Below are 14,580 nucleotides of genomic sequence, written 5' to 3' on the forward strand. Positions count from 1 at the left end.
TCACTATCCAAGGCTCACATTGCTCTAGAACGCGGCCAAACCCACTGGTCCCAGACCACCACAAAGTCTGGCTGTCAGATGTCAACTGGGCCCTGATGCTGGGCAATGCTTAGTTCTGACCTCTTGACTGTCTAAACAGCTTCTTCACAATGGTTCTTCCTTAACCTCTCCATTCCTTAAGCACCCAATCAAGCCTTTCTCATGCATCATCCAAGGTAAAAGGCTCACCCTCGTCTGGACTCAGATAATCAGACATCTATTGGAAGCTTCCTCAATCTCCCTCTCTCTCTCTCCCACTTTTCCTTGTTTTTGTCCAAGTTCATCACATTCATGAGGCCAAGACTTTCCATCTGCCACCTAAACAACTTTGTCTCATCAATTATCTGCTCTCTGGGATTTCAAATCTCTGTCAACAGTGCCTCCTTTTCCCTTTGCCTTCCAACATACACAGAAGTTCTCTCCATTCAGCTTCAGTGACGCTGCCTCTGGGAAGATGTTCCTTAAGGCCACACCTCTGTATTCTCATAGCATTATATTCCTGTCTGGGATCTTCCTACACCATAAGCCCAAGCAGGCAAGCCTTTGTTTAATGCCCACCATGGTATCTCCGACATCAAGCACTGTACCTGGCACATTATTAGAGTTCAACAAATGTAACGAGAAATAAATTTTTTGGTATGGCTGTCTCTGAAGTTACTATTTTCATTCTCTTCTCCCACTTATTTTCAACCCCCAAACCCAGGAGTTTATATCACCCTTCTTAATTTCCTCAACTCCCATTCACAGCCTAACCCTGAAGGGACTAAACTACACGCTTATTTTCACATAGTCAGATCTACTGTATTTCAACTCTCTTTCCTCCCACCACCCGCTACCTGACAGAAGGGATGCAGCCCACCACTACCATCCCATTATTCTTCTACACATCCCTGCCTCTCCAACTAGATCAATAAAGGCTCACATTTAGAGAGAGAGTTCATGTCATCCCCTCTTCACTCCTGCTCCCTACCTGTCCTCTTCTCGACCTAATTGAACATTATCTCAAGTTATCAATCAATTCTTACCTCCAGTACTGTGACAAAGCTAAGAATGGAAAAAGCTCTGGAAGAGGGTCTTTGATTTCAGCTCCAGGTTGATCCTTGAGAGCTATTCCCAACTCTGGTTAATCCCAATCTTGGAGATGGCCTAGACAGTCTTAGCCAGTCAAGTGAGGTCAATATGAGAGAAAGAAGGTAAGTTGAGGCTACAGAGATTCTCTGAATTAAAATCAACCCCTGGGTATAAGGGCTGGGACTAGTTTTGCCAACTAGTTTTCCAGTATCCCTACTCCAGTCTAAGTTTTTAATTTTAACCAGTTTCGGGGAAGGGGGGGTCCTCGATCTTTGAAAGCTGAGGCTGCGCAACTCTAAGGACTCTCTGTTAAGCCTCAAAGAGATCAGGTAGATAGAGGAAAAAGAAGAGGCGAATAAGGGCCTAGGGTGAGCATTAAGCACACAAACGCTTGTTAGAAAGTGGATATCCAACAGTTGTTGATTATCACCCCCCAAGTCCATAGAATGCAAACTGGACCCTGGCCTGCCCCATTCATACTTCTGTACTTAAAGGCAAAGCCCAGGTAGAGATTCTCTGGGCATCTCTACAGCACAGTACTCAGCCAGTTAGTCTCAACGTGGCCTCTAGCCTTGGCAGTGGCTACCATGGAGGTTACAGGCCTTCCTGCCCTGGCCTCTACCTGTTTTGCCACCAGGATGTGGAATTTGGCTGCTACTGAAGCACTGGTCAGCTATGTTGGAAGAAGTTCACATATAGGAAATGGTGTCTCTCTGAAACGAAGAGCTCTAAACTGTCCTTATGGAGCCTGGTGGAGACTGCATGTATTCTAGCCCACCATCATTTTCTCTCCCAGTACAGGGTATTTTGGAGCCTCGGACACTGCTCCTACAGGCCTCAAGAGACCTGGCATCCTACTATGCCCTCAGCAGGAAAAGAGATGCTCACAGTGGAAACAGTTAACAAAGGCTAGGGAGGTGGCAGTAATAGGGGAGGATGGATTAGAAGTATAGGTAGGAAAGGGAGAAATGATGTTCTCAAGGAAATCTCCTGAAGACTTGAAAAGTTTCAAAGCAGGGGAGGAAGGCACTGCGCAGAAGGAGGTAGCACCAAAGATAAGCTCTGTTGAACACACCACCCTCAAATGTTGTTGGAGACAGCGACTTGTGTTCAAGAGAGGAGATACATTACCAAGACACCACACAAAAACCACACAGTTTCCTCTACCCAGCCCTTGCTCTACATTTCCAGCACTGCTCTTGAGCCAGAGTGAAAGATCATGCAACAGAGGTCCCCTGCTATAGCCCTCCCTCAGGCCATTAGCTCCTGGTGACAGCCAAGAAGTCCCAACTGCCTCACTCTCATGAGCCAGAGGAGCTGAGGTATGAACTGCCCTTAACCAACACTCCTACTCTCAGCCACTGCTCATGGACCTCGAGGTGTGTGTGTGCCTATGTGCGAGTGACAGGGCACACACAGGTCATATTCTTGCAGACCATCTGGGGAATGAAATAACCCATAAAGATCCTCCTGATTAGGGGAGAAAGGGAGGGTTACCCGCTTCCCAATCACAGAGCTGGATAGGGATAGGTGGACTTGCCCTTAGTCTTACCTCAATCGTAGCCTGTGGTATTTAAAATATATATATATATATATATATCTGGTCTTTATCCCTGGTTCCTGAAATGACTCTGGTGAGGGAGCAGGGGTAGAATTAGGTAATTTCCAAGATGGGGGCAGGTCACCAGAAAGATGAAGCCTTGATTAGACAGTAGGAACTTTTAGCCCCACCTCCAGGGAGGGAAGCAGGGCTGGAGATTGAGTTCAATCTCCAATGGCCAATGACTTTGGCCACCTAAATCAATCACACCTAATAACAAAAACTCCATAAGAGCCCCTGGAGGGCTTTTGACAGCTTCTGACTGGTGAACCTCAGAAGTACTGAGAAGGCAGGGTGCCCATAGAGGACAGGAAAGCTCTACACCTTAGCAACCATACCTTCTATGCATCTCATACACCTGGCTACTCTGAGTTGTATCCTTTATAATAAACCAGTAAACATGAGTAAAATGCTTTCCTGAGTTCTGTGAGCTGTTCTAGTAAACTTGGAGGGAATTCTGGGAATCTCCAATTTACAGCTGGTCAGTCACAAGGCCAGTAGTCTGGGACTCGTGACTAGCATCTCAATTAGAGGCAGTCGGACTGAGTCCTTTAACTGGGATCTGACACTAACTCCAGCTAGATAGTGTTTAAATTGAATTACTGGATATGCAGTTGGGATCCGAGGACTGGAAGACCACATGGTCTCTTCTAAGCTGCAAGGGGCAGAAGACCTCAGAGAGACAATCCTACCATCACCCAGACCAGAGTCAGGTGCTCCTTCAGACATGTCCAGAGCCTGCAGGAAATCAGACTCCTCCCTTAAATGCTTGCAAGAGAGTAGTTGGTCTACCATAAATGTGGTTTTTAAAATTCAATTCCCTCCTATCGCTCATGCAGATCTGAAATGATCTGACCAGATGGCTGGTGCTCTGTAATTCTTGGATTGCTCTCATCAGTTGTTGATGATTTAGATTTTTTTTTAATACCCCCTCACATGAATGTGTTCCTGCACAGGCTTCCTGCATGTTCCCATCAAATGGCTCTTTGTACTAATGACAATATTTCAGAGGCTCTCACACAGCATTTCAGATCCTGGAAGCCACCTCAGGTCAATAAGAACCCCCAAGTCTAAGCTCCCATGAGTCCATATGGGACCAACATACAGCACTGGGTAACAGGCAGAACAAGAGAGGACTTTGCTCAGCCAGCCTCATCGCCTCCACTTTTCCTTCAGGTCCCAAGGAAAGGAAGGCAGCAGCAGCAAAGGTATATTTTTAAAATGACAACTATAGCCATGTATTGAATATTTCCTACGTGCCAGGCCCTGTGTGAAACATTCTACATATGTTAATCTTGTTTCAGTCTCACACCATCTCTGTGAAGTATGTATTTTCATCCCTGTTTTCAGATGAGGAAACTAAGATTCAGAGATTCTCATCAACCTGACAAGGCCACAGAGCTCAAAAAGAGAACTGAAAGTGGGTTTGGAGGTTTAACATCATAAAATTTGACTCAAAGCTCCACCAAAATCTCAGGGATAGAGAGAAGGCCCTGGCCTGGCCTCCTCACACCCTCCTTTGTGCCCTCATTGAGCACCACACACTTTTTCCAGGACACTCAAAACATTGCAATGCCTTTTTCTCTCTGTATCCTCTATGAGACTATGAACTGCTGGAAGGCAGGGGTCATGTCTCATTTGTTACCCAGAAAGACAGTATGGTACAGTGGTAGAGGTTAGGCTTAGAGCCAAACAAAGCTAGATCTGAATTCTGTCTCTATCACTTGGTCGTTTGGCTAAGTCACCTCTCTTGAGATTCAGTTTTGTCTATAAAAATGAGGGTAGTTATAGCACCTACCCTCAAAAGATGCCTGGCACAGGGAATGCTCAGTAAATGTGAGCTATTATCTGTCTCTGGCTACCAGTATAGTGTTTGGCACAAAGTAGGATCACAGAAAATGCCCAAGGAGCAGAAGGCCCACCATATCTGGCTGTGACCAGTTTTCTCTAATAACAAGTACACAGGCACAAAGCCTGGGGTTCATGGGTGCTCAGCCTTAGGACAAATTTCTGAGTTCCTTGCCCAGAACCCACAGGACCTGCCAGCAAACAGCTTTCCTCTGCCTGCTTGTGAACAGCTGATGCTGAATCCACACTCAAATGCTTGCTGTGCCTCCGTAAGGTATGACAGATCCCAAAATAAACCGAGAGAGAGAGAGAGACACAGGAAAATCACTTCCAGGAACAAGTAACTCCCAGCAAGGATGCTGACAGTAATAACAAGGCAGGGAGACTTCCGGGGAGTGACCTGCAGCTGCTCAGGGCAGGATGGCTGGGGCCCAATTCCCACCTGGCCTGGTAGGAAGGCTCATGAAGTTACAGGTTGGTCCCCTGATATTCCAGGCTACAGCAGGCAGGATATCTGCCTTCAAATGAGCCCAGATCATGTAGCCCAGTAACTCCTCCTTGGAGACCTGAGGACAACACAGATGAGGTCCTACCTTCAGAGACCTAAGGAGACAGAAGGTACTGAACTGAAGTCAATAACTGTCAACATAAACTAGCCATTTTGCCATTCTCTTAAAAGTGCCCCCAAAGATATTCCACCATCTTCCTATGCCATGTCCTAGCTCTTAGGCAGGAAATGCTGTGCTAGCCCATTCTGCTCCCTTACCAAAAATCGTCCTGGAAGGAAAGAAGAACATTCCATGACCATGGAAGTCTTTCCCTGTCACCATAAGTTCCCTTCCCCATCTAAAGCCAGAGAGAACAGGAAGGTTACACACTCATGCATAACTACTGGCGTCCAATTTCACAATGAAGTTTAAGGGGTGGCACAGAGAATTTACCATTTAAAATCAGAACTGCTATGTACCAGGTTATGTCTTCATGTTAGAAATCCTCAGAATAGACTCTGCAGGAGGCGGGCAGGACATTTTTCCCACATCACCAATTGGGGAACTGAGGGATTCAGTGACTTGCCCAAGATCCCCTAAGTAGTAAACCTAGGATTTGAATCCAGGACTGGCTCAGTCTGAAGTCTGTGCTCTTTACCACTATTAATAAATTATACTACCTCCTCATTTATCTACTCATTCCAGGACTAGTTACATCCCTTTTAACCATTCAGTAACTGTGATGGAAGTTCCCAGGTAGCATTTAGAATTTAGAATCCCAGGTGGATTAAATATACTGATTAAAGGCAAATGCCAGCTATCCATACAGACCCCTGAGATGTCAATCTCCTACCAACAAACATACATATAAAAACCTTCTCAATGTACACACAGAACATCTTAAAGAGAGTCTTGTCTGCCTCGACAGTACCTCTCAATCATCACACATTAAACCCTGAGGCCAAAACAAATCTCTCACCTTCCCTCCTCCCCTCACTGGTCCTGCTCTGGGGGGTGAGTGTAGGTGAAATGAAAACATTTTGGGAATACAGGGCAAGCACAACTGGAACTAGACTCGCTTTGCCTCAGCGTTGTGGGGCCTGAGTATCTGTGCTCAAACACAATTCACAAGCCTTTGAAGTGGCTTCAAGGAAACGTGGGGCAGAACAATGTATAAGGAGCCTTAAGAAACTAGAAGGCAGAGGATGATGTCAATGGGACAACAAGTTAAATGTAAAAATTAGTACTCCACTCTAACTCTCCAAGAGACGCTTAGAGCACTCAGCCTGCCCTTGTCACATAGGCGCTGGCCCTCCCTCCCCAAAGATATAAAGAGAGGTTCTTATGCTCAACCATTATCAGCAACCCCACTGCCCCGAGGCTGGGCAAGGGCCCTGGGTCAGAACTTTCAGGCTTGATCTGCATCGTGGACTGGGGCCTTAAAGAGTGCCACAGGAAAGGAGGGTAGGGGTAGGGACACTGACTTCCATGTGCTCCAGGCACTTGCCTGGTCAGAAGTGGTATAAGCACTTTTAATCACATAAAATAAATGAACATAACCCACATCCTCCACTTTCCACACCCCGAGAGTCCCTCTAGTTTTAGTCCTCAGAGACCAGGGGGCTCAGTTCTCAGGGAAGGTGGAGGAAAGCAGCCAGAACAAAAGTTGAATTTGCTGAGCCCAGTACCTCTGCCCCTAAAATCTCCCTCTACCCAACACCATTAGCACCTACTTGGTTTTCCTGGTGGTTCATCACTTTTCTGTGGCAGTAACTACCTACACTCAAGCCCAGCAGGGGCGATATTGCTATCAGAAAGTTGGCTGGCAGCGCAAATGCTGCCCCTGCCCAGCACAGCAGCAATGCAGCAGTGAGAACATGGTGATGAATATAGGCAAGGAGTTGATGAAACTATGCTCTGGCAGCTGCCAGGGCTTGTCATCCCACTGCAACAGTGCAGAACACAAAGAGCCTATTCCTGAGAATAGGCCCAGTCAGGCTCCAGCCAAGGACAAGTGGGAAGAAGGTGAGTCCAGGCTGGGGTCAATGACGTTGGACAAGTTAGCTGAATGACATAGGTCAATTCATCTACTCTCTCTGAGCCTCAATGTTTTCATCTGAAAATAAAGACAATAATAGCTCCTATTATTGTGAAGACTGAACAAGCTTACGCACATGAAGCACCTAGCACAGTATCTGAACATGGTAAACACCACAACTGCTGGCTTATCTCATTATTGTTTTAATCCCTGGGCCCAGGGCCATAAAAGGGTTCAAAAGTTGTCCCTTCTGAGGATGTTCTGCTGGGGTCCAGCCCCGGCTAATCCAGGGTATTCGAAGCGGGGACAGCGTTGGCGACCTATTTAATTATTTATTCATCAAAGATATAAAGAGTAATAGAATGAGGATAGCTCAGTAGGAAAATTCAGTGGAGAAAAGAGGCTGAGTAGCTTGGTTTACACGGGGGACCAATAAAACTTCAAGACAAGAAGCTTGCACCACTTACGTAGGCCACAGGCGTCCTTCCGTTCTCCCGAAGGAGAGGAGACACTGAGGCCTCCCCGGTCGGATCTTAGAAGCCCAGGCATAATTAGTAAGCATGGTGGGTTCCACGCTCCAGATGGAGACTCAGCCAGAGTGAGAGAGAGAGCGACATGGGGAGACCAGTATTTCGAGAAACTGATCCCACTTCTTTATTTTCCATGGTCTACTTTTATACACTGAGATGTTATGCAAAAGTCACGTGGGGTCAGCAGTCCTGACTTTTATCAAAGTCAGGTGCTTCATACAAATGTATACAGAGGTCTTAGGGGTGTTACATCATCTTCTGGCCAGGGGGCCTGCTGACAATTTATGACCCTGTCCTTGTGACAGCGGTCAGTCAACCAGGACACTTATTTCTCCAGGGGTGATTATTCTTAAAACAGACGCCACCCAAATAGAGTTGTATTCCTATAGGGTGAGGGTATAGTGGGTTTTAATTAAGGAAAGAATTTACTTAGCCTAAGGTCTAACGTGATTAATATCAAAGGTTAATACTTATTTCTTCTATATATTTATTAATGTGTATAAGGGCAGGGGATGTGGAGACTTAGCAGTAAACATTGGCTCAACAAATGAAAAACCCTTCACCAATACAAGTTCTAATCAGCCCATTATACTTATACTAATAATTTTCTAACTTTTCTAAAAAACCTGTTTTTAGAAGGTTTAAAGCATCTCGTGCCTCTCACGGTTGGGAGGCTGTGAGCAATCACATGTGGCCGGACAAGCCTGTCAGGCAGGCTAGAGAACCTTCAGAGGAGTTTGTAGGTTGAAACACTCCTATCACGCCCAGGTATTATTATTAACTGGAGCTCTAAGTTAACTCCTTCTCCGAAAGAGGTGGTGAGGGACAGCCCCCCGTAAAGTCAGAGGTGTAGGTAAGAGCACAAAGTAGTAAAGTAGGCAGGCTCTGGTTATGGGGGTAGATGCTTGAGGATTTCCAGGGGGACTCCTGAGGCTCGATCCCACCTTTGCGTATGTCGAGCCTCCTTCCTCATGACCTTTGCCATGGGCGGAGTGCCTCACGCCGGCCCCCAACAATGCTCCGTTCAAAACCCAGGCCAGGATAAGCCCCTGTTTCTTGGCACAGGCTTCTTTAACAATAGAAAACTCCTGCTCTGCACCGGTGCTCAGGACTCTCCCATGAACAATATTTCAGCAGCACTGAGCCGAGCAACGGAACCCAAAATAGCATTTGCACAGTGAGGCACATGTCACTGCCTCTCCTGCGCTTCAGAAGTGCAAGGAAAGAAAGTTTTCAATCACTTTCTCAGAAAGCTCGGCCACCCACCACCTCCCTGCCTTCCAGGACACTCAGACATGGTAATCTCTGTTCTGCAGGAACATGAAGGTCCCTGAGTCCTGCAGCAGCAGCCACCACTACTCCCCTCCTAGGAAGCCAGAGAGGGGTGCTCCTTCAAAACAGCCCTATGGGGACAAAGGACATACACATTTTGAATTTCAAGTGTGTTTCCTGGAGACAGGGCTGGGCTTGGTACCTGGACGAAGTGCCTGCCACTCATGGGTCGGGTGAAACACCTCCAGAATCTTGGGTTCCAGCTCCTCCTCTGCTACGGTTTCCTTTCTCTCTGTTTCTTTGGTGCTGCTCTTCTCTGGGTTGGTCAGCGCAAATTCCTTCAGAAAAAGGAAAACAGGGCATGCATGAACCACCACAGCTGGGTAGCAAGCAAGCAGAAAGAAAACGGCCTGGGGGAGTACACTCTCCTCCTTGCGTTTCCTGCCCTCCCTAGCCATGTTTGGACCTTTCACAAGATTAGTCTCAGAACCAGTACAACTGAGGTGATATGATTCAATGAACACAGCATGTGTTGTGTGTATACGACACTTTTGTATATGCACTGTTTAAAAATTTCAGAAGGTTCCACACTATCGTGAGGGGTTTAAAGGAACATACTGGGGAGAGGGGTCGACAAAATGAGACAATAGGAGGCTAACTTTCTACTTGATAAGCTCCTATACTGTTTGATATTTAAAATTCCTATTACTCTTATAATTAAAAACTAAAGATATTTATAAAAGAAAAAGCATACAACTGAATAGAACAGTAAGGCCTCAAATGGTCAACTCAGATGTACAAAAGCTGGTAGCTAAAGCCCAATTAATTCCTAAGCCACCCAGCAGGGCAGAGAAAGGGCCTGGGTACCTTAATTCCCCAGGGTACCTATGGAGCATACATGACCTCTTGGGACATTCCAGTCCATGGAGGAAGGGGTGCAAGTGGGAAGGCACAAGTCCAGCTGAGCTAAAGGAGGAAGATGCCCAGGTTGGAAACCTCTTCCTAAAACCTGTTACCTTCCACCCCAGGGAGAGTATGGAGGATTAATGAGATGGTGCCTGTTGAGCACTTTGAGCTCAGGAGAGAAAGATGTAATATAAATACAAAGTATTATTCATTTTATTCCTTCCCAGCCTCCCATCCTTCCTGTCCCATTTTTAAACCTGTTTGTGTATAAAAAAGCAACAAGGCCTCAGGAAACTGGAACCAGAGGGTTCCAGAGCTCTGAGAAATTACATCTGGGAGGGCAAAGAAGAACCCACATTAGCACACTGGAAGATTATTTCAGCACTCCCACCTCCCAATTCTCCCCCTAAGAGTATTTTTCATGGATTCCTCCTATGAACCCAAACTTGTGCTAGGTACTTTATGTAGATCTCATTTTGGTCTCCCAAACAACTTTAATCCTACATGGGAGGTAACAATGCCATTTTTTTCAAGCAGTGCCCCAGGTCCAGATAGGAACCTCCCTGGGTCCCTTAGGTCCTGATCTTTAATTAGCTGACAGAGGAAAGATTAAGGGATTAAGGTGTTGATGATGACAATGTAAAGCCCCTCCAAGGATTTTTACATTTTAACAAGAAATAAAAACATGAGATTCAGATGGAAGAATTTCAGATCTTCTGAAGGACCAGTAAGGAAAATTATCTTGGACAAAATCAGTTCAGTTCAGTCAGCAACCCCATGAACCGCAGCACGCCAGGCCTCCCTGTCCATCACCAACTCTCGGAGTTTACCCAAACCCATGTCCATTGAGTCGGTGATGCCATCCAACCGATCTCATCCTCTGTCGTCCCCTTCTCCTCCTGCCCTCAATCTTTCCCAGCATCAGGGTCTTTTCCAATGAGTCAGCTTGGACAAGAAGATATCCTTAAATCATGTTACAAGTAACAAGACGCACTGATAGAATCGTGGTTTAAAACTGAAGCTCTGCTTCAGGTAACCCAAAGTTCAATTCCAAGTTGCTTTTGACTCCAGGAAAAGTTACTTAACTTTTAAGCTTCAGTTTCTATATTTGTAAAGAGGAAATAACATCTCACTCATATGTTAGAAGAAGTATTACCCTATAAACCACTAGCCCTGGCTACACAGTAGCCATTACACCTATTACTCTTAAAGGGAGTCATCCGTAGGGGCAAGTCAGATGAGTCTGTGCTGTGACATCCAGCATGGACTGAACAAAATGGCTTCACTTAGGCACATCAGGCTTGGGTTGTGGTCACCTGTGCAGCCTTGTCCCTCAAACTCCTCCTACCCTTTCAACTTGAAGTCCGCACAAATCTGAGCTCAAAAGAAAAACTAGCAACAGAAGAGTAGGTGTGTGTGAGACTGATGAGCAGACAGAATGGCAGGAGGCTCCCTACATTCTGAGGGCATGGACGTCACACTTCCAACAGCTGAGTTTCCTGAGGGCAGGCACGGTGTCAATCTTTTTCACCACTGCATATACCCCTTGCCCAGCCCAAGGCTTAGTTTGTAATCACACAACAAAGGAATGAAAGTAGCGCTTCCTCCCACAGGCAGGTATATCTTTTGGAGACAAGCCCAAAGAGTTTGCTGACAGCCAGGAACTAGCCCCAAACTCCAGAACAAAGACCACCTTGTCCACTAAGTATCTGGAGCCTATATACTCCAGGGCCCAGTCATGATGGTCAGTCTCTGCCAAAAGTGTCGTACACTAGACCACAGGGCTAGAAGACCATTAATAATATTTACCTCTGAAGTATGTGGATTAAATGCCTCCAGAAGCCAGGCAGGGACGGATGTAAATGTGCTGTGTGCTCAGTGTAAAAACAACTAGAAGTAGTGGAACTGTGAAAACTGGAGTCCTCCTGCCTTGATCAAGAAACATAGCTGTTATTCAGTTGCCACTGCCATGAAGGCATTCAACTTGGTGAGAAACAGAAATCCATATTTTTATCTGATATTTCTTACTTTTAGAACACGAGAAGAGTCGAACTAAACATCTCTAAGCTTTACATTACAACTCTTGCTTTAGTGTATCTATTAGCCAGGTTAACTCCTGGCAGGTATAACTGTAATCAACTAACCAAATCCTCAACATCAAGAAAAGCAGAAAGAAAGAGGCAAGGGTAATGGTGATGATGAAAATATGACCCTTCAAAATCTAGGCAAGGCTGGTGTTCATTTCAATGAGTAGAGGCTAAGAAAGCCCTTTTCCCTAGATCTTTAATGAGACTAACAGAGTAGGTTCAAGAAGAAGGATTACAACAAGATATGAACCACTGAGACACATACTTGAAGCCTCGGGAAAGCCCCTTTTTCCAACAATCCTATCACTGCTCAAAATATTTTTTTGAGTTTCCTCTTGGTATCATCTTTGAACCATATTTTAAGCTACACACACATACACACTCTCTCTCACACAATCTGCCATTATTTTACAGTTCACCTGTTTTTAGTAGAGGTGACATAAATTTGGTGCTCGTCTGTCTGATCAACTCACTCTGTTCACCAAATCTGGCTCTCAGTGACTTCAGCAAGCACTGAGGGAGGCTTGGTCACACGAACATACTACAAGTTAGACAGTCACTTCAAAGGTGGAATTCCAGAAAAGGTTTTCAGGAAAAGCAGCATCATGGAGATGGGGTTGTAAGGAAAACAGCAGCTACCATTTATGAAGCCCCTACCCATAGGCCCGGCACTGGTCTAAGTGCCTTCCATGCCACACAACTCATCCAAGTTTCACCTATGAAACACACACTTTTAATCCCATTTTATACACACAGGACCTGTGCAAAACCACAATGCTGAGAGAAGAGCAGAGATTTAAGTCCAGGACTGCCTGAATCCTGACTCACTTCTCTGCTTCTGTTCTTAGTCAAGTGTTCTATCGGTTGTGCCTTGGATGCTAAGGGAAGCAAGCAGTAGGGGAATGAGATCACCCCAGCACATTTACCAGCACAGCCCCTGCCCTTTAATGGACAAGGTGAGAAACACAGTTGCAGAGAAAGGGATGACCCTCCCTCTGCTCCAGCAGGGTCCGAAACAGGAGACAAAGACCGAGAGGTGAGGGAGGTCAGCCAGCCCGTGGTCAGCTCTGAAGTGAATCTCATGCTCTGGTGCCCTCTCAGTTGTCTTTTCAGGGCTCCTTTCAATGCTGAATTCTCTCTTCTCTCTGCCATCAATACTGTAAATACCAATTTCCTCTGAAATGGCAAGAAATCCCAGCTAAGGTGTTAACTGACAACAGCTTACCATGATACACTTCCTTACACTTGCAACTGAATAAGAGATTCTTAAAGACCAAAGCCTTCAAGATCCAAGAGAATAAATGAACCTCTCAGGGTAGGTGGATTGCTGTTGTGACAGAGACAGACTGAGGGGGCAACATTTTGGGATAGAAGCCTGACTGACAGAGCCATAAATTAAACAATGGAAGCAGCCACCCCAAACTAAAAAATAACAGCTGACATTTATTGACCATCCATTAGCCATACAGTGCCAGTCTCAATTCGAGGTGCTTTATAATCACATTTAATCTACACTAAAATTTAAGAGGGAGGTGCCTGTTTTACAACCCTGTTTTACACATGAAGAAACAAAGCTCAGAAATGGTCAAACTGTCAAAGTGGGAGGCAAAAGAGAGCTTACTAAGGCTCTGTGCTCCTTTATACTGGGTTCCACTATCCCACTCATCTACCACCTCTTGAAGGTGAGTATACCACACAATACATCCCTTTAGCATTCACACTGCTCCTTAGAAGTGACACCCCAGAGAGGCGCCACAGCAGGAGACAGGAAGGGAGGATGGCTCCAGATCATATCCTGATACACACAGCCAACCTTTGCTGGGTGGCCATAAACCTGTAACAAATGCCCTTGGGGAGAACAATTCCAGGTCACCAGGAGCATTTGTCTGGACTCCAGGCTCTGAACAAAGGATCATGACCACTCCCATCTCCCCCACCACCCATTTTCACTGTTGTGAAGGTGGCTGGCTGCATAATTTGGATTTTTAAATGCCATCAGGGCAGCAATTTTTATGGTATGAGAGAAAAGATGCTTCAATTCCTACTTGTACTTAGCACATGATGAAAGATTATGACAAATGGATACAGCTTAGGAACAGACATAAGGATAAAAGCAGCTTCTGCTGATGAAAGTCAGTATTAACATTTTTCTGAGACTAGGCTCAATAGAGCTAATATAAATGGGCCAGAATAATTATGGCTCTGAAAGCTCATCTATTTGGTTGAACTATTATCCAAAAGGGACTTACTAGCACACAGTCCTTAAGTAAATTCATCAGCACGCTTTTGTTAATTGTGCATCTGCTAAAGCTCATGACGGGGAGTACCCAGATCCTCAAGAGCTGCGGGCTAAAGGGGACACAGCCCTAATCCCTCAGAAAACTTGGGTGCTTTTCTGGGCCAGCTATGTCAGAGCCAGCCCCAACCTCATTCTGTGGCCAGTCCCACCCTCTGGGGCCAATGGGATTCCAGTCTTACTGTCCTTGAAGAGGAGACCAGAAAAATGACAGCAACAAGATCTTAGTCAAAGAACATTAAAAGCTCAAAAGGATTCGTGACTCCTAACTGTACATTCTCTCCTGCTCCACAAAGCAGGGAGAAAGGCAGAGAGAAAACAAATGACTTCAGAGGGAAGGTGGAAGTTTGCCATGAGCCAGAGGTGAACCTTAGCTGAGCTGAATTGCTATTAAATTCATCACAA

General features: G+C 45.7%; 1 protein-coding gene across 5 annotated transcripts in view; it reads right to left on the reverse strand.

Moving 5' to 3' along the window:
* SIL1 (SIL1 nucleotide exchange factor) overlaps positions 1-14,580 on the reverse strand; it is a 246,140-nt gene that overhangs the window by 165,921 nt on the left and 65,639 nt on the right. For all 5 annotated transcript variants that reach the window (XM_055554958.1, XM_055554943.1, XM_055554951.1 and 2 more), the window contains exon 3: positions 9,089-9,224. In XM_055554958.1, coding sequence (XP_055410933.1) covers positions 9,089-9,224 — 136 coding nt within the window. The remainder of the gene's footprint in view (positions 1-9,088; positions 9,225-14,580) is intronic.

The sequence above is a fragment of the Bubalus kerabau genome, chromosome 1 (assembly GCF_029407905.1).
Source record: "Bubalus kerabau isolate K-KA32 ecotype Philippines breed swamp buffalo chromosome 1, PCC_UOA_SB_1v2, whole genome shotgun sequence".
In the NCBI taxonomy this organism is placed as follows: Eukaryota; Metazoa; Chordata; class Mammalia; order Artiodactyla; family Bovidae; genus Bubalus; species Bubalus kerabau.